Source organism: Mastigoproctus giganteus, chromosome 6 (genome assembly GCF_048544385.1).
Source record: "Mastigoproctus giganteus isolate SK-2022 chromosome 6, ASM4854438v1, whole genome shotgun sequence".
Classification (NCBI taxonomy): domain Eukaryota; kingdom Metazoa; phylum Arthropoda; class Arachnida; order Uropygi; family Thelyphonidae; genus Mastigoproctus; species Mastigoproctus giganteus.
Genome location: NC_143580.1, coordinates 80,346,303 through 80,373,261, shown reverse-complemented (window position 1 = coordinate 80,373,261; position 26,959 = coordinate 80,346,303). Strand labels below are relative to the sequence as shown.

Below are 26,959 nucleotides of genomic sequence, written 5' to 3'. Positions count from 1 at the left end.
AATGCACAAGTACCACCTTTGAAGTGAAAGGAATCAAAGCGAATAATTTGAGAAACTGAGATGAGCAGCAGTTGAATCAACTGATAACTGAGATTCTGTCAAAAAATTACATGGAGTTTAGCAGGCTGCAAGTGGAAATGGACATCGTTGAGATTAGAAGTGAGACCATGTGTATTTGTGTAATGAACTAGGAAGTGTTTGGGAGGCTTAGATCTTTTTGCAGATAAGCTTACTCTATTAGTTTGACAATTGGTATATTCAATAGCAAGAAAAAGTGGGGGGGGAGGGGCATGCTGTATGAAGTAATGAAATTTTTGGATATAGAATACACATGGTAAGAATATACCCAGATCCTTGGCATAACGTGGCCTCGACAATGCCCCCTGCATACACACTACTTGGACTCCCTCCAGTCACCATCTGGCAGAGTACAGGTAGCAAGATTATACCCTAGCTGATCCGGAAGCCTCTGAAAGAGTTACCAATAGGTTCGGTCCAGTGTAATTCTTCCGCTTGCTCAGATTATGAACCCAAGGGGTCATAAATTTAAATTGAGAAAAGACAGTTGTAGAATAGATGTGCGGAAATCTGCATTTAGCAAGTGGGTGGTTAATTGCTGGAACAAACTTCCATCTGTCATTGTGGAAGTTTATAGCTTAAATAAATTCAAAGCGGAACTGGACAAACTTTTAGAGCGATTGGATGTGCGAATTTTTTTTTTGGCTGATGCTACATAAGCTCATACGCTTGCATCACATGCGTCTATTACTACTACTACTATTAGAAAATATGTCAAATTTCTAAATGGTGTTGTAGGTTCAATGCATAAAAACAGTCAGCCTGGCACACTTTTTTTTCTTACTGAACTTTGAAATATAACAAGATCGGTTTTCGCAAATTTTTTAGTTATCACTATTTTTGGTTCTACAGAGTACAAAGTTTTCGGGAGAACCAAAGCACAGTCTTTTAAAGAGTCTTGATAATTTTTCATTTAAAGATTTCCTAATTTCATAGAATAATGTAAATGACTGATCCTGCACAAAAGTCTTTTCCTTCCATTTTAAGATAAACAAAATCTTGTAAACACTGATATGAATTATCTGAAGTAATATTTCTGCTGAATAAAAATAGACAATTGCCTTGGAGCAAATTCTAGTCCAAACAACACAACCAAGAGAGTTTAATTCCTTGTCAATTTGGATATCAGGATTCTTTAGTGAACCGGCAAACATAACTGCACTATTTAAAACATCCACTGATCTTAAAAATTACTTTCAGTGGCCTAATAACTTGGTTTTCAACAAATTTTCATTACTTTTACACAGATAATTCATCCTATAAGTCAGGGGTCAGCAACCTGCGGTTCTTTGAACATGTAACTGCAGCTATAACTTTTAGCCCACATTGACAAGAGCAGTGGGCATTGGCGGCAACGTGAATAACTTTAGTGTCAGTACAAGTTGCAAACATTTCAGTTTAGTTTGCCTGTGCATTGTGAGCATTAATAAATAATATTTATTAATGATTATTTATTAATAAATAATCATTCATAAATATTATTTCAAAATATATATTTTTAATAAAACACCTTCCCACTATTCCATTTCTTAAAAAACCCTCTCTCTCTCTCTCTCTTTAATTAAAAAAGATTTTTTTTTTTTTTTTTTTTTAATTAAATCAAAAATGGGTCTTCACTCAAAAAAGGTTGTCAACCCCTGCTCTAAGTGCTTATTACAATTTTGAAATTGTAAACCTTATAATATCCTGAATCTTTTAAAGTTTTTTACTGAAGCTTTTTTTTTTTTTTTTTTTTCATGAATATTTCTGAAAATCTCAATCTTCAATTCAATTGACAAAAATTTCTGCTTCCCTTTAAAATACAAAGAAACCTACAGTAAAATAAAATTCTGTAAAAACTCTATTCAGAATCTTTTTTCTCCATTTCTCACTCGCACATATAGTGTTAGTTGCAATTTCTGCTTGCCCTATTTTGTTATTGATTAACACTCATCTTTTTTTTTTTTACTGTTTAACATTTTAAAACCAAAAATAAAATTACAACCCAAAAACAAAAAGTCTGAACAGAAATATCGGATTACAAAGTGTGTTGAATCCAGGGGGGGGGGGATGACCGGGGTGAGTTTCATCCCCAGTGGAATAAAATTCCCCCAGTGAAAAATAGTAATTTTTAATTTTATTAAATATGAATTCAATAAATTTATGTCAAATAAACACAACATGAAAAATCACACCAACTAAGTGTGGTACTTGTTAGGTGGCACACAACAAAAATAAATCACTAAAATTCAAAAGGCGTGAAAATTTCAAAATAATTAAATGGGCAATATTTCTGGCTGCATAAATTGTAACTAAAATCCACTATTTCAAGTGTCTGCATTTTTGTTTTATGGTTTTCAGGTTCCCTTTATTTTCACACAAACCGTCTCTTGATAGTGTTTCATACAAACACTGTTTACTTACGACAAATTCTGTATATCACAAACAAGATCGCAGGCCATGAATAGGTTCCTGACGGATGCTACTGTAATTATAAAGTGTCCCGTGGCTTTCAGTGGTAGGACAAAATTATGTCCAGGCAGAGAGAGGAGTCTACTACAGCCACTAAATGAATTGTCGGCAGTTTTGCTTTATGGCTTTCACATTCCCTTCGTTTTTTTCATAGTAAGTGTCTGCTTGTGGCTAATTCTTCCTTTATATACCGCAAACGAGACCGCTTGGTCTTAGCCTATAAACAATGCATTTTATAACCTTTTTATTATATATGCATCTGTAGTGTAATATTGCAAGAAGATAAAGCTTAGAGGGCCTGAATGAGTTATCGAAAAAATTAATAAATTAAGTAATTGATACACATGTAAAGAAAAAGCAAAACCAGAATAAGATTATTACAATACAGTACTTGTATGTTTGATTATAATTCGTATAATTTCTTCTTTTTTTTTTTTTTTGCAAATTTTAATCAGTGATTTTCCTATTATTAAACTTTTAAGTAAGTAATGTGGTTTTTGTGAACTGACTATTAGTATTTAGAGGTTAAATAATAAATACAGTATTTCCTTTTGTCTTCTATTTTGTTTTCTCATATTCTCTTATTTATAAGATTCATAAATATACATAATCTGTATATTTATATTTATGCATAAATTTATATTTATACAAAAATTTAAATTTATAAAAAAAAAAAAAGCACTACACTTCTCCAATCCATACCTTCCAAGAAATTTGTCTAGTTCTTACATGAATTTATTCAAACCCCACCACTTCAACAACAGATGGAAACCTGTTCCAACAATCAACCACCCACTTGGCTGAAGACAAACTTCCACACATCTATCCTGCAAACATCCTTCCTCAACTTAAATTTATGCACCCCTCATGTGTGCAGCCACAGCAAGAACTTCATTCAGCTTCAGCTTACTCAACCCATCAAGGCTTTAAGCACCTTAATCACCCTGCAGGTGCCTAGTGTCCAGACACTGCAGTTTGCAAAACTGAAGCCTTTCTAGGTAAGAGCACCGTTTTGTTCCCTTCACCAATCAAGTTGCTCTTCTCTCCACCTGTTCCAGCAGATCTACATCATTCCTAAAGTGAGGCCTCCAGAACTGTATACAATACTCAAGATGCAGCCTAACTATCCCTTTCTACAAAGGGATAATCACCTCCTTATCCCTGCTAGCAAAGTTTCTGTATATCACTGACAAAAACCCCATGAGCCGTTCTGACAGCATGCCTGCACATGCTCAGAAAATTTCATATTTGACTGCACAATTAGCCCCCCTCACATCTTTTTCATTTTCTACTACCCTGAGTGTAGTACCACATAGTTGACAAGTTACTTTGGGATTACTGCTACCCATATACAGTAAATTGCATTTGTCAATGTTAAACTTCAACTGCCATTTCTCAGTCCACTAACCCAATTTTCCTAGATCTTGTTGCAGCAGTTCAACCTGATTACTGTCAATGACCACCCTGCAAACTTTGTATCATATGCAAACTTTGACAATAAGCCAGATAAACCTTCATCAATATTAATATCATTAATAAATATTGAAAAAAAAAATGAGCCCAGCACTGAACCTTGGAGGTCACCACTAATAACGTTAGTCACCAAAGAGCAGCACCCACTGATAACCACCATCTTCTTCCACTTAACCATCCTTTATCCATAGGAGTAACTTGCCCTTAATACCACTGTTGTTGTTATTTGGTTTTTAGGAGCATTAGCAACTAAGGCCATATTGCTCCGGGGATATGCGGTGGTCATTCCTGACCTTTCTGCATCCTCCGTATTTGGTGGTGACTGGCTCGAACCCCAGTCTAATCAAGAAGCGTGTGCTATGCACTGCTGCTCCTTCCCACCTGGCTACGGAGGTGCCATCTTAATACCACACTCTCCAGTTTATACAGCAGTCTTATGTGCAACAGTATCAAAAGCCTTCCTAAAATCCAAGTGCGATACTCTCTATTTTCCAGGATAGAGGGTAAAAAAAAATATTCCCGGATAATTGATTTCCTGGTTAATCCAAAAATACAGTTAAGTCCCCGACATACGTAAGAGATACATTCCAGGACTTCTTACGTAAGTCAAGATTTGCGTAACTCGGGAATGGCTAATAAAATATTGCTGCTATTTCCATGATATGCTAAAATTACAAAAACCACATAATATCCTCAGAAGAATGAAGAAAAATAGTTATATATTTTTAATAAGTTCAATTAAAAACTTTATCTGGGGACAGCGGTGAAGTAGCAGGAGTGGCGCATAAGAAAAGAAAACATAAAAGGAAAAAAAAAACACCTGTTATTGTACTGTAAAAACTGGTATGTATTTCATAGCCTTGGTTATTATAGTTGACCTTCATTGGTGCCGACAACTTCTCGTATCTGTCTTTCTCCTTTGCGTTCACCCTTGCCACTGACAAATCTGAATTCTGCACGATACTTTTTAACGTTTGGCCATTTTCACACATCCTTATTATTTTAATTTTCTGATCCAAATTGATTGCTTTCCTTTTCTTGATAGACTTACTAGTACTACTGTCACTTATTCTCTTAGTCAGCACCATGATAACAGTCAAAACAAATTTTCTGAAACTTCATGGTCTTAAGGTGAAAACTCACTATTATCACTCCACGCAAGCTCACATTTTACTAAATGCACATTTCTGACGGTCACTGCCATAAAACAAAAACAATTTGCACTTTCCAGGTTAGAGTTTTTCAGTTAGTGCAATTAATTATAAACAGGTAATAAACTCGATCTTATTGCATTTGCGATAATACTGACAGCTGAAATTCTGCGAGTTGTTACATTATGGTGAAACGCGTGTTTCCTTCACTTGAAATTTTCAGTCACAAAAAAAAAAAAAAGTTATAAATGACGTAATGCCACGTAAGCCGGGGACTTGCTGTATCGAAAAATATTCAGCAACCTACGTAAAAAGTATAGAGATGGATAAAAGACCTTACTACACACATGTCCAATACAATGCTTCCCTTTATTTTTTACAATGTTGCATATGGTTTGGTCACTAACATTATGGATCTTTAGAGATTTAACAGATACACCATTTTCAAACTTTTGAATAATTTCAAGTTTTGTTTAAATGAAAGCAGAACTCTTGCTTTTGCCCATCATTTTTGTGATTTCTAAACGAAAAGAAAAAAAATTACTATGAAAAAAAAATTCCGACATCCCTGACATGCATAACGAAACAAAACTTGTCCTTTTGCAGTGCGACACACTAAAACAAACTAAACAATTTTTTTTTTTTTTTTGAGCGGCAGGTGTGAAGACAGCGAGGGTTGCAAGATAATAGGCACATTAATCACCTAATTACACCTTATAACACTGCTTCTTGTCGCTTATTTACAACTTGCAAAACATCTGTTTATTCCTATTCTATTTATTACTTGAATTTTATGATTTCTGGTTGATTTTTTTTTTTTTTTTTTTAATTTAGAATCTTGAAGTGTCCCAGTTAATCTACTTCCCGGTTAATCGAGAGTCTGATGTATAAAAAAAAAAAAGTAAATTGCAGCCATTATCAACCCACTGCAGGATGGAAGCCTCCTCAACAATTCATGTTGAGGGAAATGGACCATAATCTGCCACGCTGGTCCAGTGCGGGTTGGCAGATAGACCGTATTCAGCAGTCAGGGGCTTGAACCCCGGTCTACTCAAAGAGCGTGGTGCTACTGCACTCCCGCTCCTGCCCACTCAGCTAAGTCTGCTGTATATGATATCAAAATGATTTTTTGCATCCAGTTCCTTGGTCACTGCATCATAGTAACCTATCAGATTGGTTAGACAAGACCACCCATCAACAAATCCATTATTTCTTTAACCAGTGACCGCATTATTTCCCCTGGAATAGACATTAAGCTAACAGGTCTGTAATTAGTCATGTCACCTTTTAATCCTCTTTATGAATTGGGGATACATTTGCACATCTCCAATCCATTGGGACCTCCCCTGAATCCAAGGATGCTCTCATAATTATGATACAGGCTTGTATATCTCATCTGCTGCCTCTTAATATAACTGGAAAAATTTCATTCGATCCAGAGGCCTTTTTTATGTTCAGCTTCAACAATTCCATTTCCACTTTTCTTTTAGTAATCAAAGTTGTTTAGCTCCCATTAGAGTTTATAAACTTGTGGCATCCTCTCCCCTAAAGAATTCCTCACATGAATCTAGATGCAAAATACGAGGGTGTTCAATGAATTATCTACCTAAGGTACTTCCCATAGTTATATTTCAATGATTCATGATTTATAATTTTCCTACATATCTCAACTTGAATCATACTAATTTTGATCCCACTATGTTTTTAGGTTGTGCTGCTGTAACAGAAAGAAGGAAGACACCTGTATCAAATTATGGATTTGCTGAAATTGGAGCACCATTCAGTCATCAAGTAGTAATGGCATGTGATGCAAGAAAGTAAGTGTATGAGCTTAGGCAGCATCAGCCAAAAAAAAAAAAAAAAATTACAAAACAATCCCTCTAAATATTTGTCCAGTTCCTCCTTAAATTTATTTAACCTATCAACTTCCACAATGACAGATGGAAGTTTGTTCCAGCAATTAACCACCCGCTGGCTAAAGGCAAATTTCCGCACATCGATTTTACATCTGTTCTTCCTCAATTTCAATTTATGCCCCCTTAGGTTCGTAATCTGAACAAGTGGAAGAATCCTATCAGAATTCAGCGTGCTCTACCCAGTCAAGGCCTTATACACCTCAATCAGATCACCTCGCAGGTGCCTAGTCTCCAGCTGCTGCAATTTGCAGGACTTAAGCCTCTCCTGGTAAGAGGATCCCTTCATTCCTCTCACCAATCTTGTTGCCCTTCTCTGTACACGTTCAAGCAAATCTACATCCTTCCTAAAATGAGACACCAAAAACTGTACTGCATGCAGGTCTGGAGGCCTCATTTTAGGAAGGATGTAGTATTCAACGTAATACTCAAGGCGTGGCCTGACCATTGCCTTATACAGAGGGACAATTACCTTTTCCCTGCTAACAAAATTCCTGTATATCGTTGACAACACCCCATGACCTGACCTGGCTGCCTTGCTCAGAAAACATATCTGATTGGACAATTACTCCAGGTCTTTTTCATTTTCTACCTCGTTAAGTGTAGTACCACACAGTTGGTACATTTCTGTGGGGGTTACTTCTACCCATATGCAGTACTTTGCATTTGTCAATGTTAAACTTCAGTTGCCACTTCTCAGCCCATCTGCCCAAATTTTCTAGATCCTGTTGCAGTAGCACACTGCCATTACTGTCATTAACAACCCTGCCAACCTTTGTATCATCTGCAAACTTCGATACTAAGCCTGATATACCTTCATCAATATCACTGATAAATATACAAAACAGTAGACCCAACACCGAACCCTGTGGGACTCCACTAATAACATTAGCCCATGAAGAGCAGCACCCATTGATTACCACCTTCTGTTTTCTCCCACTCAACCATCCTTTTATCCATTGTAGCAACTTACTCTTAATACCATTCTGCTCCAATCTGTACAATAGTCTTTCATGCGCAACAGTGTCAAAAGCTTTCCTGAAATCCAAGTATATGATATCAAAATTTTTTGCATCCAGTTCCTTTGTAACCACATCATAGTATCCAATCAAATTTGTCAGACAAGACTTTCCCTTAACGAACCCATGCTGTGTCTGAATTATTGCTGCAGTCTCGTCTAGATGATCCTGCAATACATCTTTAACCAGCGACTTCATTATTTTACCCGGAACAGAAGTTAAACTAACTGGTCTGTAATTACTTGTGTCACCCTTCGATCCCCCTTTGTGAATTGGGGACACATTTGCACATGTCCAGTCTGTGGGGACCTCTCCTGAGTCCAAGGATGCTCTCATAATTATGGCTAAGGGTTTGCTTACTTCCTTTGCCCGCTGTTGTTGTTTGGGGTTTAATGGCGCAAGAGCAGCTTCAGCTATATTGCGCCTGTTCAAGTTTTGTTATTTCCTGTTATATTGTTACTGATTTAACCTATTAGATATGATTAGTTAAGTTTATTAAACTGAGGTATGAAAAGAGTTCACTGACGTTTGCTTTTTCTCCCATAATGAGTTCAAGGCTTAATGGCTCATTTGAATGCGATTTGAAAGCTGATTGGTGGGCAATTTGGTATCGTGGACATTCTATGATGATGTGCTTCACTGTTAGTGTGGTCAGACACTGAGGGCAATGTGGAGGATCGTCTTTCATTAGCAGGTAAGAGTGTGTTAAATGTGTGTCCGATGCGAAGCCAGGCGAGGATAACCTCTTCGTGTCTGTTTGACCGAAAACTTGATTTCCATGATTTCTGCTGTTGTTTGATTTGGTATAATTTATTGTTTGTTTGAGATTTCCAGATCTGCGTCCATATATTTTCAGAGGCTTTTCGATTGATGTTTTTAAAGTCATTGAGCGGTATTTTATGCAAGTGAAAATTTTTGTTAGACGGATGTTTTGCAGCATCATCCGCAAGTTCATTGCCGAGTATTCCAGAATGTCCAGGAATCCAAGTGAATCTGACTCTTTGTTTGTTTTTCCTAAGGTGTGATAAGGAGGAAAGAATTTTTCTTACATACGGATGAGATCGATGATCTTCTGTCTGTAAAGCATATATTGCACTTAACGAGTCTGAAAATTATACTTTTTACGGGGGAAGTTTTGGCAATGTGATCTAGGGCGAGACTTATTGCAAACAGTTCAGCACTAAAGATACTGCACTCTATTGGAAGAGACTGTGAGATTATGCTGTTTGGCAATACAGCAGCAGCACCAACGTGTGTGACCGTCTTGGATCCATCAGTGTACAGATGAGAGTAGTCAGAGAATTGCATTACATAAGAGGAACGTAGCTGTTTTATATGTTGACTTGGGATATTGTTCTGTTTCCATTTTATGAGGACCATGTCACAGTCAACTGAACTGATTTTCCATGGTGGAAGGGCTGTGGGGGTATCTTGGTAGATTTTATCCATACTTAAGTTCAATTGTGAGAGTATTTCTTTTAGTCGGATGCCTGCAGGTTTGCATATATTAGGTTTGTTCGTATATAAATTTTCCCATTTCAGTTTATAAAGATATTGCCATGTTGGATGTCCAGGAAGGCTTTGAACTTTCGCAGCATAGTTCATAAGAAGAACTTGTCTACGAAGACCGAGTGGGAGTTCATGGATCTCTGTGTATAGACTATACACAGGTGAGGTACGGAAGGCTCCTGAAACAACACGTAATGCATTGTGATGAATTGGATCTAACCAGTTCAACACACTTTTCCTAGCTGAGGAGTAAATGGGAGAACCATAATCTAATTTAGATCTTATCATTCTCGTAGAATGTTTAATTTCTTTAAGCACATTGTAAGTAGATATTTTATGTGTTCTAGGAAATTTAATTTTTGATCCATGATTAGTCCTAGTAGCCGGATACTCTGTTTGAGTGGAATTTGTTGATTGCTTATCCTTAGTTCTGGATCAGGATGCATCTTTCGTTTTCTGCAGAAGTGTATTGCCACTGTCTTTTGTACTGAGATTCGATATCCATTATAGGTGGACCAGGACTCTATTTTGTTAATAGCACATTGGAGCTGCCTCTCGATTGTCCGCATATTCTGTGAGTGACATGATATTGTGAGGTCGTCGGCATATAGGTAGGTTTCAACTGTTGCTGGAATAACTTCTGTTACAGGGTTTATTTTAATAGCGAAAAGGGTTGCACTGAGGACTGAGCCTTGGGGGACCCCCCCTGTTCTTGATTGTATATTAGAGACAGAATATGATAACGGACTTGAAAAGTTCTTTTAGTCATGAAATTCTGAAGGAACTTCGGTAGATGGCCTCGGAGACCTAATTTGTGCAATTCATGAAGGATACCATATCTCCACGTAGTATCGAACGCCTTTTCAATATCAAGGCATATCATTACAAGGTGTTCGTTTCGGAGAAAGGCATTGCGAATATTTGATTCAGCTTTTGTCATTATGTCTATTGTTGATCTATTTTTCCGAAAACCATATTGACTAGGACTCAGGAGGTTATGGAAGTCAAGGAACCATGTTAACCGATCATTCACCATTTTTTCTAAAATTTTACCTAGACAGCTAGTGAGTGCGATGGGACGATAATTATATGGATTTGAATGGTCCTTCCCAGGTTTTGGAAAGGCCAGTACAAACGAATGTCACCAAGAGTCTGGATATGTATCCTCAAGGTATATCCTATTATATAGCAGTAACAGCATGCATAAAGAATTTTTAGGAAGGTGTTTAATCATTTGATAGTGGATTCCATCCGGACCTGCTGCACTTTCTTTAGATTTGGCTAGGGCTTTATGCAATTCATTTATGGTGAAGGATTGATTGTATGAAATCTCATGAGCTGCATGGAAATTAATTTTGTATTTTTCGATTTGAGCTTTATATGTTTGAAAGATTGGTCTGTATGACGTTGTTGCTGACAATTCCTCAAATGTTTCTCCTAGGAGATTTGCAATTTTTTCTGGTTCAGTTATGTCATGACCTTTCCAGCTTATGATCGGTTTAGGGACGATTGTATATTCGCCTGAAATTTGTCTATTTTTATTCCATATTATTCTGCTGTCCGTATTTCTATTAATTTTGCTTGCAAAAGATATCCAGGATTCTTTCTGAGATTTCCAGCGTATATAGCGTGCTTTTGCTCTGGCTTTCTTATATTTTATGAGATTAGTGGTGGTGGGATACTTTCTGAATTGATTCCAAGGCTTATTTTTTTCTTTCTTTGCTTCCAATCATTCTTCATTCCACCACTGCTTGTAATGTTTATGAGACTGGTTAGCTGTCTTTGGTATTGCAATGTTTGCTGCAGAAATTATTTGATTTGTGATATGAGTAACAGCATTACTGATATCAGCATGTCTTATGATTTTCTCATCTAAAGGAGCAGCATATTGGTATTTCCATTTTATACCTCTTATAGGTTGCTGTACATCATTTGCTAGTAGGTGACAAACAACTGGGTAATGATCACTGCTATAAGGATCATCGGAAACAGACCAGTCAAGGAGAGGAAAGAGAGCTGGGGAACAGATGGTGAGATCAATTGCAGAGGTAGTCCCTGTTGGTAAGTGGACATGGGTGTGAGTACCTGTGTTTAAGAGTGTTAGGTTCCTATTATAAGTTTTTCAATCATCTGTCCTCTTGTCTGTACGAAGTGATCCCCAGATGATATGATGCCCATTAAGGTCCCCCATCAAACAAAAAGGAGATGGTAATTGTTCAATTAAATCCTCAAATTCTTGCAGTGTATACACATGATTAGGTGGAAGGTAGAGTGAAATCATAGTCAGGGTAATTCCAGTCACGATGCATACCGCGACTGCTTCAAGGGGTGTTTGTAGCTGAATATGCTTGGATGGAACATTAGAGTCAACAAGAATGGCGACTCCTCCATGACCTGTATTGGTTTTTCGATCTTGCCTATATACATTGTAGTTCTTGATTGAAATACTTATGTGCGGAGTTAGGTTTGTTTCTTGCAAACAGATACTTGCAGGAGCATATACGGAAATTAGATCTTTGATATCGCTTAGATTACTTCGAATGCCACGACAATTCCATTGTAGAAGTGTACGCATTATTTGTGTTTACTACTTGATTCAGATGACTTACGATGAGTTGCTTGTTTTAATCGATCTGTTTTGATTTTTTCTTTTCTGGGGAAGCTTGGTCGGCCACCACTGTCCATGTCATCATTTGCGTAAAGTTCAAGAACTGGTTCATCTTCTTTCTCCTTTTCATCAATTTCCATAGTGTCAGTATTTTTTTGTGTTTTTTCAACAGGTTTGGTGGAATTTGTACTGCTTGTTGGTGTTGGATCTTTAGCATCTGGTGGGATTACAATGGGTGTATTAATTGCCTGATCAACTTTTTGTTTTGTTTGTAAAAGAAGATTACGTGCCCAATCTGCTATTGAGATGTTAGGCGGGATTGTGATGTCAGTCTGTATTTCAATTACCTTTGTTTTCTGCACTGTAGTTGCTGCTGTTGCTGCTGCTGCATATGATCTCACTGCTGGAAATAGTGGTATCTGCTTTTTGGCTTCTTGATATGTTATCTTATGTTCAGTTTTATATTTTTGAACTTGCTTTTCTCTTTTCCATATATTACAGTCTCTGGAATAGGCAGGGTGGTCTCCTTTGCAGTTTGGGCAGCGAGGAGACTGTGTATTGCATTCTTTACAGGTATGTTCTTTTGCGCCACAAGTGGCACAAATAGCTTGTCCTCTGCATACTGTTTGGGAATGGCCATATTTTTGACACTTGAAGCATCTTATTGGATTGGGGATATATGGCTTTACCTGGCAATTCAGGTACCCGGCTTTGACTGATGATGGTAGAGTTGGAGTACTGAAAGTAAGTATGATGGTGCGGGTTGGAACGAGGTTTCCATCCTTTTTAATAAGGATTCTTTTGGCATGTATGACATTCTGGTTTTGTAGCTCTTGTACGATTTCTTCTTCAGAGCTATTTAGGAGGTCCCATTCCACGATAAACCCTTTAGATGAATTTAAAGTGGCATGTGGAGTGACTTTGATGGGAATCCCTCCAAAAGTTTTGGTTTCAAGAAGAAGCTCAGAATGTCGATGATTTGTCGTTTCTATCAGAAGATCGCCTGATTTCAAGCGGCGAACCATTTTCGGTGGACCAGCTATATGTTCTAGACACCTCTGTATAACAAAGGGAGAGAGTTTACTAACTGGTTGGTCTGATAGGGAATGAACAATTAGAAAGAGTGGCGAGATGGTTTGGGTCACATCTTTCTTTTGTCTTTTGGCAGTAGATGGATTAGGATCATCTTGCTGCCAATTGTGATCAGTTTGATCCATAATTCCAGGAGAAGCCTGGTTTGTCAAGTCCATTGGTGCTCCTTTTAGCCCTGAAAGGATTATTTTTCCTTTCAGGTTTCCGGCCCCACCACGGGGAGGCAGGAGCAGTGCCACCTAGTGACCAAGCGGCTGGCGGATTAGTTTGTTAGTGAGAAATTGGATAAATAATCTAAAAAGAAAGGTGATTTTCCTTCCTGGGTTCTACTTAAAATCTGCTAAGTGAAGAACCACTTACAATGAACTGAGAATAAGAGAGCAGCTAGAAATGAAAGAACAAAATCATTTGGAAGGATCACTTTAGAATTCGCTTAAGAAAAATCGCTTGGTCCCTATCGCTTGGCACTTGGGGCCTCCTTTGCCCACCTCCTTTAATATAACTGGATAGATCCCATCCATTCCAGTTGCCTTTCTTATGTTTAAATTCAACAATTTCTCCTCCACTTTGTTCTCAGTTATTACAAAATCATTTAAGCACCCTGTTACAATTTGATAACCTTGTGGCATTTTCAAACCTTAATAACTCATGCGTGAATGTAGATGCAAAATACTCATTCAGTTTGTTTGCTATCTGAGCAGGATCATCAACGGTCAAACCATCAATATCAAGTGGACCAATCAGATTCACCCCCTTCCTTTTAGAGTTTATATAAGTAAAGAAATCCTTGCTGTTTTTCTTAGCATCCTTTGCCAAATATTTCTCGTAATCTGCCTTCGCCTGCCTAACCTCCTTTGTGACTTGATCACAGACTAGCTTTTATATATCTCATAGGCTTCTATGCTGCCTGATAATTTATATGCATCCCATGCATTTTTCTTCTCTGCCACGAGTCTCATTAGTTCATTTGACAACCATTTAGGCCTAAACCTTGAACAATATTTCTTAATAGTTATGAAACGTTTAGTATCTTCCACTGTTAATTCCTTGAATGCTTACTACTTAGAATTTGCTGTTGGTAACATCATCAGTTGGTCCCACTGTACAGAATTTAAACTGTCTGAGACTACTATAGTCACCTTTACAGAAGCAAAAACCCCTTCCTTTACCCCTGATGGTAATTATATCTTTAAGTAAGTCCCACATCAGTACACTGTGATCACTGCCACCTAACGGTTCCTTTATCTGCAAATTCTTAATCTGCAGATAAAGGAAGTGGGCCAAAGACCATTCATGAAAAGATGGTGGCTGTGTATAGTTACAGTGCACCTTCAGAGTAATAGGTGAAAACAATTCAAGTGGGGGTAAAGAGTCCACTGCAGATGATCCACATCCCAGAAGGCCTGTGACAGCAATCACTCCAGAAATATTCCAAGCTGTGGAAAACCCTTGGGCTGAATGATAGACGTTTACAGGTGTCCCTAATCTCTAGGGAATATGACATATCTGAGGGAACAGTTATAACCATCCTCCGAATATTTGTGGATGACTCAGTGCAAGGTGGGTCCCCAGATTCTTGACCCCAAATATGGGTTCATCACTGGGATCCTGAGACCAAGCAAGAATCAATGCAATGGAAGCACAAAGGTTCTCCCCCACCCCAAAAAATTTCAGACAACCATCAGCTGTCAAGATTATGGCCACCATTTTTTGGGATGCTAAGGGTATTTTGTACATTCACTAATTGGAATACAACAGACAATCACAGGGAAGTCATATGTATCCCTACTGTACAACGTAAGGGATGTCATAAAGGAAAAACATGGAAAACTTTCCAGAGACGTGCTGCTTCTTCAGGACAACACACTAGTGCAAAGGTCACATGCTGTTGCTTCTACTTTGAGAGACTGACTTTATAGAACTTGCCCATCCACCTTACAAGTCTGGATCTAGCCGCAGTGAATATTTCCTGTTTCGACACCTCAAGAAACATGAAGTAGACATCGCTTTGCTGATGATAATGAACTCAAGTCTGCTGTTTCTACATTCTTTGATGGACAGGAAAATTTTATTTGTCAGGTATTTCCTCATTTCCAACAAAATGGAAAGTTTATTGAAGTTTGGGGGAGTGCATTGAAAAATAAACAGATTTTTCCCTCATTCTTGTTTCCTTCATAAGTAGGTAGATAATTTATTGAATGCCCCTCAATACCAAAGAGTAGCGTGCAATATTCTAGTACTACAATTCTCTCCCTCTGTCATCCTACTTACATCTGCTAAGCAGAAGCTGCTGCACAACATGCAAAGGCTGTAATAACTGTAGTTGGCCAGCAGCCCCATCGTGGTTGCTGGTCAACCACAATTCTGCATCCCCTCCTGGTGGGTTGTCTTCTCAATCTCCTAACCCTAATCTAATCCAACTATAATCTCACACCTTTTTTTCCAACCCATCTTCCTTTCTTATCTTCTTTTTTTACAGGGATCACTGTTTAGAACCCAAGGGTCACAGATGGCAGTCCAGTACAGAGTATCAATGAATGGTGCAGACAGCCATTCTGCTTTGTGCTGTATGACAGGAACCAGTCATACAGCACAACACTAAACATAAGACAACATGCATGACTGGCTATTCAGAGAACAAAAAACCTAAACAGAAAACACACCTCTGTAAGAACCACAAGAATATTCTTTACACAAAGCTAGCCTGAAAATAAGTGTTGCTTCCTTTTTTTTTTTTTTTAAATTAAATTACTTTTATGATCATAACTGCTAGATACTATTCTTAATACTACTGCATATTACTATTACTGTAAAATATACAGTGGTAGCAAAACTAAATTGCATTTGTTAAAAATATAAATCTCAGATCAGCAACAACAGAAACGCTACTCTGCATTCGACATGATCTTTAAGAAGAACACAACCTGATAAAACAAAAACCGTGTACTACTATTACTACCACCACTACCAACATACCAAAACAAAGAATATTAAATCTGTTCCAGAATTTAAACAGATTTAGATGTGATTATACAGAAATGATCCACTCCCCTAGTGTTTTCAACTGTATTGAAACATGGAACTGTAAACAGCTTATAAGGGAATATACTTTTAAACATGCAGAATTTAATTAAAAAGCATTTTAGAGGCTAAATAAAATCAAAATGCTTCTTACTGTATCCGATTTCTATCGTGGTGAAATCTTTGCTCCCACTGAAATCTGATGGCCAAGTATTTGACCTCTGCTTAGATTAGAAGTTTTAGAAGAGAAGTTTGGGTAATCCCTAGTGGAGATATGATCTTGTCCAGAAATATGAGTATCATCAAAGATGAGCATAGCAGCAGAAGACTTTTTTTTTTCCAAGAAAAAAGACAGGACTGGGTTTTAAAAGGATTGAAGCTAACTATGTTTTCTTTTCCCCAATGGAGAATTGGTTGTTTGTTGTTTGGTTTTTTAAGGAGCATTAGCAACTAAGGCCATATTGCTCCGGGATATGCGGTGGTCATTCCCTGACCTTTCCACATCCTCTGTATTTGGTGGTGTCGGGCTCGAACCCCGGTTTAATCAAGAAGCGTGTGCTACGACACTGCTGCTCCTTCCCACCTGGCTACGGAGGCGCCGGAGAATTGGTAGGGGATATTCAAGAAGTTGAGACTGTTTGCATTATAGATGCCAATTTGGAAGAACAATACTCATAGAAAAGGAATATAACAGAAACATCAGCATTTAAGGAATTTGTGGTGGATATTTAAGAAGTTAAGACTGTTTATACAGGGCAATATTTCTCAAACTGGAAGGTGGATTGTAGTACACTATCATCAGAAAAACTATAGCATTTCCAATCAGCAGAAGGTCATTAATATACAAGAGGAAAAGAGTTAAAGAAATGAACCTTGGAAAACATCAGCTTTCATAGAGAAGTTATGACTTAATGCCATCACAAACAGTGAACAGTCAGAGAAATCTGGATACCTTATTGCAACACTTGGCAGACCATAAGATGGCAGTTTGCTTAGCCCTTAGGCCAAACATAATCCAAAGCTTTAAAGATGTCAAAGAACTGCTTGAGTTCCAAAACATCTTTCCACTGAATCTGTCTGAAGATGGCTAACAAACTAATATATCACCAGAAAACTGACAACACTGACAGAATCTAGAGTGATGATCAGTAAAAGAGTTGGCAGATGATGGATTTCTCTATTTCAGAAAGAGTAGAGGTAAGTGCAATGGGGTGATAATTTCATGAGAGGGATATGCTACTCTTCTTAGGAACTGGCTGGATAAGAGCAAACTTTCATGCATTCAAAAACATCAGTGGAATAAGAACACGTAAAAAGGCAACACAAGAGCAGGAGATTTTAAGAACAAGAGTGGAGAAATGCCGTCAGGACCTAGAGCTTTCTTGGCAATCAAGATTTTTCACAATTCTTCTAACGTCCTTCTGTCAAAAAATCACAAGAGGCACTGAGTGGAGTGTATTCAATATGAGAGGAGTGGAGTCATCAATACAAGACTTAAAAGAAAAATAGGAAGCTAATAAGTCAGCTTTGTCTTTAGCTAAGAATGAAATAGAACCATCAGATTGTCACAGAAGTGGGGGGGGGGGTTGATGGACAGAAGTTGGAGCTAACAGCTCCAACTTCTGTCCATCAACTAACAGACCAGTCTGCAAGAAGTGACTTTTCTATTCTCAGCCTGTTCAATATTTTTTGATCAATAATTTCACTCACACATCCTGAATAAAAGTGGTATCAGAATATTTAAAACAGTAATCCAAAAAAGGAAAAGAACAACTGAGTCTATTTCACATGCCTGTAATTCCATACAATGAGACTAGGAAAGGCCATGATATAGAAGCCCAATGAAGAAAAGACAGTCACCAACTTGTGATCTTAAGTACCCTGAAGAACAACTAACAGTGACCGTGTACTTTGAAGGGCTGTTGGCGAGAAAATGTCAAGGTATTTAGTGAGTGTAGAGGTTTGTCTAGTGTTATTCTGGAGGTAAATGAACAAGCTGAGTCACGTCATTAGTAATTACAAAGCCTCAGCATCTTGACCAGCTGGGTCTGTGTAACTATAAAACTGAAGCCATGTGCTGTTGTGAAAGTTAAAATTGCCAAAGAAAATTACCTTATGGTTAGGACAGTTACACTGGAAAAAGCAGAGTTTGAGAGAAAGAAAGTCAGAGTTAAGAATCATTAGTGGAGTTGAGAGAACAATAGAAGCAATGGATGAATTTACAGAATGAGACAGAGGGATTTTAAGCCAGAGGAAATAAAAGAGGAGATTCAAAATTAGAAAGTCTCTTACAAAGCATATCAGAGTGGACATATGCAAAAGCATCACCTTTGGAGTGAAGAGAATCAGAGCAAATAGTTAAGCAAATGTTATATGGTAATAGTTTTTTTTTTTTTTTTTTTTGAACAAATTGAATGATTGCTGCTATCTCACTATGTCCAAGAGCATATAAGGAAGTCTGATATTCTATATCTGGTTCTCACTAAAGCACCCAACTATATCAAGAACTTTGACAATGGGTGTACCAATTGTTGGCAATGACCATAAAATCCATTTTATGATGACCACAACACCACAAAATGGGTTGTATATAGAAACCCATGTGGCCATTGGTAAAGAAGAGGCTTAAAATTTAAGAGTGGACTATAATGGAATGAGAAATCTCTTGGGCTCAATCAAATGAAGAGACTAGTGTCAGAAACAAATGCTCTATGGAAATAGTCCAGGCAAACTACAGCAATTTTCCCTTTAACGTGGGCAAAATTGTTTCAGAAGCTTTCTAAACAGTTTCCAGCTCATGAATGATTACTGAATAACATATTCAAAATCTGACGAAATAGGACCACGGGAACACCACCAAAAATGAATTTCAAAATGGCAGACTGGCCGTTTCCTCCTAAATGCAAAAAGAAACTAATTCACGGCTCTATAGCAAATATTTTTCGTTTATTTGTGAACTTCGTAAAATTTTTTGCTTTTTAATATTTAATAATATATTAAAATTATTGAATATTATTAAAAATTATAATAATTAAATTAAAAATTCAAAATATAAAAAAATATTGAATAATTTTTAATATTTAGTGTATTATTTACTATAAATGTTTAGATTGCATTTTGAAAATCCAACCGTACACAAAATGTTCCTGGAAGGTAAGTTTGTTGTAAGAAGAAGCAACAGATTATGGGCCAGACTCTGATCAGACTTGGTAATAGAACAAGTCCTAATGGGTTCCCTGAAAAAGCAGAGGACTGACACAAGGAAGTGGATTTACAGAAATCCAGAGGGCAACGTGGCTGTTTTCTATGCCCCTGTGTTCCAACTTAACTTATAAGTGGAACAATGGGGCATATAATTTTCAGAGTTTTGTTGGAAAGTAGTGAACAAGACAAAGAAATGAGGGAAAGCAGACAAATGAGGGACAGTAATGACATTAAGAAAGTACTCGAATGACTGGAATCCATATCTCCATTCAATTCTGACTCAGGTCTCTGCAACATTATGATAGGGGCGACTGCTGATTCTGGAGTTAATGTTGATGAATTGCACTCCATAGGTATGGACATCATCATCAAAATAATAGGAAAGGAAGTATTCACATATTCTGCCAAAAGGTCAAACAAAGTGAAAACCATAGGATCTGCTGCTGCTGCCGTTGTGAGCCCTGTCGATGTCAATATACAAGTAGATCCTGTACTCCTCTTTGTACTCCACTGGTTGTGACATGAATCTTGAAAATGTCACGTATTACAAACTTTGTGCGTACCCTCCTGCATTATTCAAATCATGAAGTATGTTGAGAAAAAGCCAACAAGTCTCAGTTAGCTCATGCAATATTGAAATGAATGCATTGACAATTTACACATGGAAGGAGCTGAAGAAATTCAGTGTACAGACCAGTACGTATTGGATGGTGGATCTCTAGTACATCGTATTCCATGGCGTAACAATGAAACTTTTGAAAAAAATTGCAATCTCCTATGCCGATTTCACTCTGAAAACCTATGGAAAAGCTATCATTGTTTTTGATGGCTACGGCGGCTCTCCTACGATCAAGGACACAGCCCACAGAAGACGCAGCACCAAGACAAGTAAAAATGTTAACTTCAGTCCGGGCATACAGTTTGTCGGCAAGAAGGAACACTTCTTGGCTAATGAAAACAAGCAATGATTTCCCTTGTAGGTGAGATGTTGAAGAAGCATGGGGATGCTGATGTGGACATTGTTTGTGCTGCAGTCTCATCATCAGAAAATGCAAATACAACAGTTATAGGGGAAGACACCGACTTGCTGAATCTGCTTCTGTACTATGCCAAGAACAATGGTTTCAAGTTGTACTATCACAGTGACATAAGAAGGGGACCATTTCCCAATCCTGTGTATGGTATTCTCAGCATTCAATCATTGTTGGGTAGTGACATCTGCAAGTTGCTCCTGTTTGTGCATGTTTTCACGGGCTGTGATACCACATCCAGAATTTTTTCGATTGGGAAGACCTCGGCATTCGACAAACTGATGACGGTGGCTGAACTGAGTTCAGTTGCAAATACATTTTGTTCTGATTGTTGCCAACACTCAGATATTGAAGCCGCTGGAAGAAAGGCAATGCTTCTTATGGTTGCAAAACATTGGAATCCACAAACGCACTGCATCATCAAATGTTAGTTGAAAGGTAGCTGCAGCTACATCATTTGTTGCACCTGAGCGTTTGCCACCTACCGATTCGTCCACAAAGTACCACAGCTTTCGCACATACTTTCAAATAAGACTCTGGAAGTCTACAGAAGAGAGGATCAATGCAGAAGAGTGGGGTTGGTAAGTAAAGAATAATTCCTACTACACTCTGCGACATGCCACCAGATCCAGATTATCTACTCAACATGATCCGTTGTTCCTGCAAGACGAAATGTGGTACTTGACAACGTGGATGCAAGCGTAACGGATTGTCCTGTTTAACTGCTTGTGGCGAGTGCCAAATCAGTGGTTCCGATAATAACCACCCCACTGCCAATAATGAATATGATGACAGTGATGATGTTTAAGTTTTTCTTTGACTAAGCTGACTTCTGTAATGAACAGAACATGAAACAGATTTTGAAATAATTGTGTTCTTGATTTTAAAATTCTGTAAAATATTTTTAATATTAAAATTTCATAACAAAAAATGGCTGTGTGATATATTTTTGAAAGTTATTTTTATTTGAAACATTTTTAACTGTAAATAAAAGCATTATCTCTCTCTACAAAGTGTAAATTAGTTCCTTTTTGCATTTATTAGGACACAGCCAGTCCGCCATTTTGAAATCCATTTTTGGGGGTGTTCCCGGGGTCCGATTTTGTCGAATTTTGGATATGTTATTCAGCAATGATTCCCAAGCTGGAAACTGTTTAGAAAACTTCTGAAGCAATTTTTCCCAGGTCTAAATACAAATAGCCTGGGCTAAAAGTATTCAAGAGATTTATCCTCAAAGCTACAATTGTATTCATAAACATAAGATGCCAAAATGGATGATTAGTACGGTTAAGAATCTAGTGGGTAGGGAAAAGCATGGGACAGTTGCAGACAAATAATCATGTAATTCAATATTGCAGGAGCATTATAAGAGCATACATAACAAAGCCGCTGATGGAGTGAGATTTGTGAAAATTTTGTTTATGAGAAAGCACTGGCAGAGAGCTAACAGAGATAATTAGTTCTCCTCATATGTAAATACAAGGAAGAAGAGTATATCCAATAGGTCTCTTAATTGTTTGCAGTGGAAAGTCCAGTAGAAATGGCAGAAGATTTGAGATACTTCTCATCAATATTTACAGTCAAAAGCTAGTGTGAAGCAGTGGGGAATGTTAAGGTATTGAATTGCTGTAAAATAAGTGATATAATGATCTCAGACATGCATTTGTAAGAAAGTGATACTGAGGTCAAAGGATACAAGGGAGAATGGTGCATGGGTTGTTGACATTAGACTTGAACGTCTGCAGATTGTAATTGTCAGGAAATATGTATGAAGGAACGTTGTTCTAGAAAACAGAAGCTAAATGAATAAATGAGGAAAGATAAAAACTGGCTCTGTGATTTTGAAGTTGGACAGTAAAGGGATGTTGACTGGTTGTGGCATGCGTTCAGACACTGCTTTGGGAGAGGGAGACTCAAAGATTAGTCATTAATTAACCTAACTTCCCTCTTCAGAATGGAATCCATAAACCTGAGAAAAGTTTTGGAGGCACCGCACCAGATGTTGGAACAATATTCCATGGTAAGTCAAATTTGCAATTTGTACAGAGTGTACAATTGTTTGGAAGAAAAGTAATGCAGAGAATGAAAGAGCAAACCCAGTTTTCTTAGATGTAGAGGAAGCAATATTTGTAATGTGCTTATGCACAAAAGAGATTACAAGTCAGGGTAGTTCCCAATAGAAATCTATGATCTTGCTTAGAAATTGGATTGTCATCAAAGATACGCATAGGAGCAGAAGAATTCTTTTTTGTGAGATATAAGACAGAAGTATGTTTTAGAAGGATTTAAATCAACTAAGTTATCTTTACTGCACTGGAGAATTACCTGTAGATCAGCATTTAAGTAACTGGTAGTAGATATTCGAGAAGTTGAAGCTGTTGTGCAGGACAAGGTTTCTCAAACTAAGGTGGAATGCAATGTGCTATCATCAACAAAACTATGGATAGAATTTCTGGTTAATGGAAGGTCATTAATATAAAATAGGAAAAGAGTGGGAGAAAGAACTGAGCCTTGGGGAATACCAGCATTAGTGGAGAAGTTAGAAGACAGAGCCATCTACCATCACCCACAGTGAGCCGTCAGAGATAACTGGATACTCTATTAAAAAAAAAAAAGAGGTTAGAAAACCATAAAATGGAAGCTTATTTAGAAGACCTTTATGCCAAACACAATCAAAAGCCTTTGAAATGTCAAGAGCAACTGCTTGAATTTAACCAAACTATTCCATTGAATTTGTCCACAGATGGGTGACATAAGCCAGAATATCACCAGTGGATTGGACACCGACAGAATGTGTCAATCCACTGTTTTTTTTTTGTTTTTTTTTGGCTGATGCTGTATAAGCTTGCTTTCTTGCATCATGTGCCTCTAGTAATGCTAATGACACTGTTAGATGCTAGAAAGATCCCCTTGGAACGGAAACATTAATGGCTCCCCAATCCGCAAGGATGGTGATAAAGAGGGGTTGGGTAGCTACAGACAACTGAGTGGCTTCTATTGAGGGAAGATCATGGAGTCTGTGGCTTATGACACAATTCAGAACCATGTTGACAAGAATGCTAAATTGAATTGATTGCCAAATGGGTTCATTAAGGGGGGGTCATGACTGACCAAGCTCGTAAATTGAAATGTAGTCATTAAACAGCTGGATGCAAGTAACAATTTTGACATTATACATCTGCACTTAACTACAGCTTTTAATACTGTCCGTGATGGAAGGCTGATATGTGAACAAGACCAAACTGGGATTACTGGTAAGATCCTGCACTATATACCGGCTGGCTAAAAGACAAGTTTCAAAGAGCGGTTTATTTCAAAATTAATCCACAGTAAAGCTTCAGTTTAAACACCGACTATAAAGTGGTCATCATGTGTTTAATGGCTAGGATTGAGCCACTATATCTGTAAGTTCAACATAAGTCCAAATCTTATGGTTGAATACTTGGCTCTTGGTCATTAACAGGAGCAAAGATCTTCCTGCAATCAAAATCAAAAGAAGTAAATGACAAATTATTTCAACTACAGTACTGAAATATAAATCAATAATTCTGCAGTATCATTTAGAGATTATAATGCCAAAAATTGCAGTGTTAATCAATTAACCTGTCAGCAAATGTACGACAATCCTGCTGCATGGTTTCATAGATCCTGACTTCTAAATACTCAAAGTCAGTGTTTATGAAAAATTTTTCACCAACTTACACTATTCTGGTCAATTAGATTATCTTGTTTGCAACATTAAAATACCTTATTCAAAGCAGTATTAATTATATAAAAAAAAAATCATTCTATTTTGATTCATCCTGACTGCAATTTTAAAAAGCCTATAATAGAAATATCAATATACAAATTTCTCTGAAATTAAATGAAGGCAGTCAAAAAGGAATGTTTTTTTTTTTTTTTTTTAATTCATTGTGAGGAGTATTTTTTTTTTTTTTTTCTTTGTGAGTAAATGAAAGTGGTCTCAAATATTAATTTGATACCAACTTTTGGAAGTTTAACAGATATTTTTTCTTGAAATTTTGTTAAAAGATCAAATAAATATTCAGGAAAGGTACTGTAGTAATATCCTTTTCAGAAAAGTTCTACAAGTAACTTTTTTTTTTTTTTTTTTTAAGTAGGACACAATGTGGTGCTTTCCATTTGACACAAATTTTTGAAATTAATGATATAAATTTCCTTGAAATTTTGTTAGTAGATGCAAAACACACTATAAGGAATGTATAACTTAATTTATTTTTTCTTTTGTTTTCCTTTACACAAAGAAACAGTAGCATTTCATACTTGATCCATCATTTTCTTATTTGTGTGATAACTAATAGAAATTTCTGGAATTTAAGTGAAAAATTAAAGAACCTTTTGTTTTAAAAGGTGCTAGGGGTTTCAGTTCTGTGCTTGATGTAGATGGAGAGCACAAAACTGCTGAAATTTGGCACTGACAAATGATAAAAACCTTAAAAGCACCTTGCATGCTCAGTTCTGTGTCAATACTGATATTTTGGTACTAATTCTTCTTAAAGTATCAACAGTGGACTACCATCTAGTATACTGGAATTGTAATTCATAATTCACAACAACGAGGAACATACCTTACTACCTGTACTGCATCAGGAATGTTCCTTAGCATATCTTCTAGTGAACGATAGCCCATTTCAGCAAATGGAATTGCTTGGCCAACTAAAAGTTTATATTCTTCTGCAAATAAAAGAATATAGTTCCCTCAGTTAACTGATACTACATCATTTATTATATTTCAAGAAATTATATTAAGCTTAATTAATATTCTAGATTTAAAAAGACTTTTGGTTATACCAATGACTAAGTTTTCTATACATCTTTAAACACCAAATTTTCTTCTTTTTCCTTTGCAATTGATTACCCTTGCCTCCAGCTCGCTCTCTGAAGGTTGATGAGGTCAACTAATTATAAAATTTATAGTGAGATGCCTTTCATAAAAGTAATTTGGATATGCCACGGGAATGCCTATCATATGCTACCCTGTACATGTGTACAATGATTTTGACATCCATTTGTGAAATTAGTTAGTTCCAGTCTCGTTAGAAACATAATAACCAAGTTGAAGTGAACAGAAAATATCTCGTTTTTCCTTATTTTGGTTTAAATCAAAGCAGAGTTTTGTGCACTCAGTTACTAAGTACACAAAACATTGTTGGATGGCAAGGGTATAATACTGATAAATTTAACATTTTATCTATGATACTTTAATTTATATTATAATAAACAAAATATAATTAAATGGTACACATGTAAAATTCTCACCAATGCCAAATAAAGGAAGATTAGCTTAATTGAAAAAGTCAACTGAGATAGTTTATAAAAATACTATCTCAGTTGAAAATGTTGACAGAGTATTTCTCTAAGTCAAATAAAAGTATGACAACAATAATGCTAATTTTAAGGAAATAGTCTGTCTGCAATAAAATACATAAAATGATTGAAAAGAATTTCAGAAACAAAAAATCGCAAAATGCCAACAAGATAACGTCTCTGCCACAGCTTAAAGTTATTGCAAGTTAAAATGGCGAATTAAGAGAAAGAATAATATAAAGCCTGTCTAATAAAGTGAAAATGAAAGTTGTTTATTGTACACAGTGCAGCAACTGGAAAATGAGACTGATGTTATGAGACAAGTGTTGGTGCTGCCAGCTACTAGAGATTAACACGAAATGAAATAGTGATCATTCCCCAATAAAGGTTAGCACCGCAGTAAAGGTTTGCAGAAATTATTGCCATTTCAGAATGTAGTGTGAGCTGAAATGCATGTCTCTCCCATGTCTGTGTTCTGGAGGGACAATGGAACAGAGAGCAACTGGGTAAAAGTGTCGTGGAAACATTTCAAACAATGAGGCAAGTGCATGGAGAGAATTGTCTGTCTTGTGCATGTGTGTTCAGGTGGCATAAATGTTTCATGGAAGATGACAAACATCGGGGCCCAGTCAAAATGGTTCAAATGTCAGAGTTAATTGAAAACGTCGAGGAAATAATTACCAATGACCAATATGCAACACTCCAAATGATTTCAAAAGAGCTTTGTGTTAATAAAGAAACCAGTCAACAAATAATAACCCAGGATTTGAAGAAACGAGAGTCCGTGCATGGTCTGTTCCACATTTGTTAACAGACAGTCAACAATAGGTGCGAGTTAAACACTGCAGAGAACTTGCTGAAAACAAATCCAACTTCTTGAATTCAATTGTTACAGGTGACAAGACTTGGTGTTTTCAGTACAACCCCGCAAAAAAGCAACAAAGTGTGGAGTGGAAGTCAGCAAACTCTCCCAAAGCCAGAAAAGTTTGTCAAGAGAGGTCAAAAATCTAAACCATGCTCATCACTTTCTATGACAACAAGAGAATTGTGCACAAAGAGTTTGTGCACAATAGCCAAAGTG

General features: G+C 37.0%; 1 protein-coding gene across 1 annotated transcript in view; it reads right to left on the bottom strand.

The window, feature by feature from the left end:
- LOC150084433 (uncharacterized) overlaps positions 1 to 26,959 on the bottom strand; it is a 242,229-nt gene that overhangs the window by 186,188 nt on the left and 29,082 nt on the right. Inside the window, exon 3 of the mRNA XM_090376229.1 lies at positions 25,140 to 25,245. Within this exon, the coding sequence (XP_090232355.1) occupies positions 25,140 to 25,245 (106 nt within the window). The remainder of the gene's footprint in view (positions 1 to 25,139; positions 25,246 to 26,959) is intronic.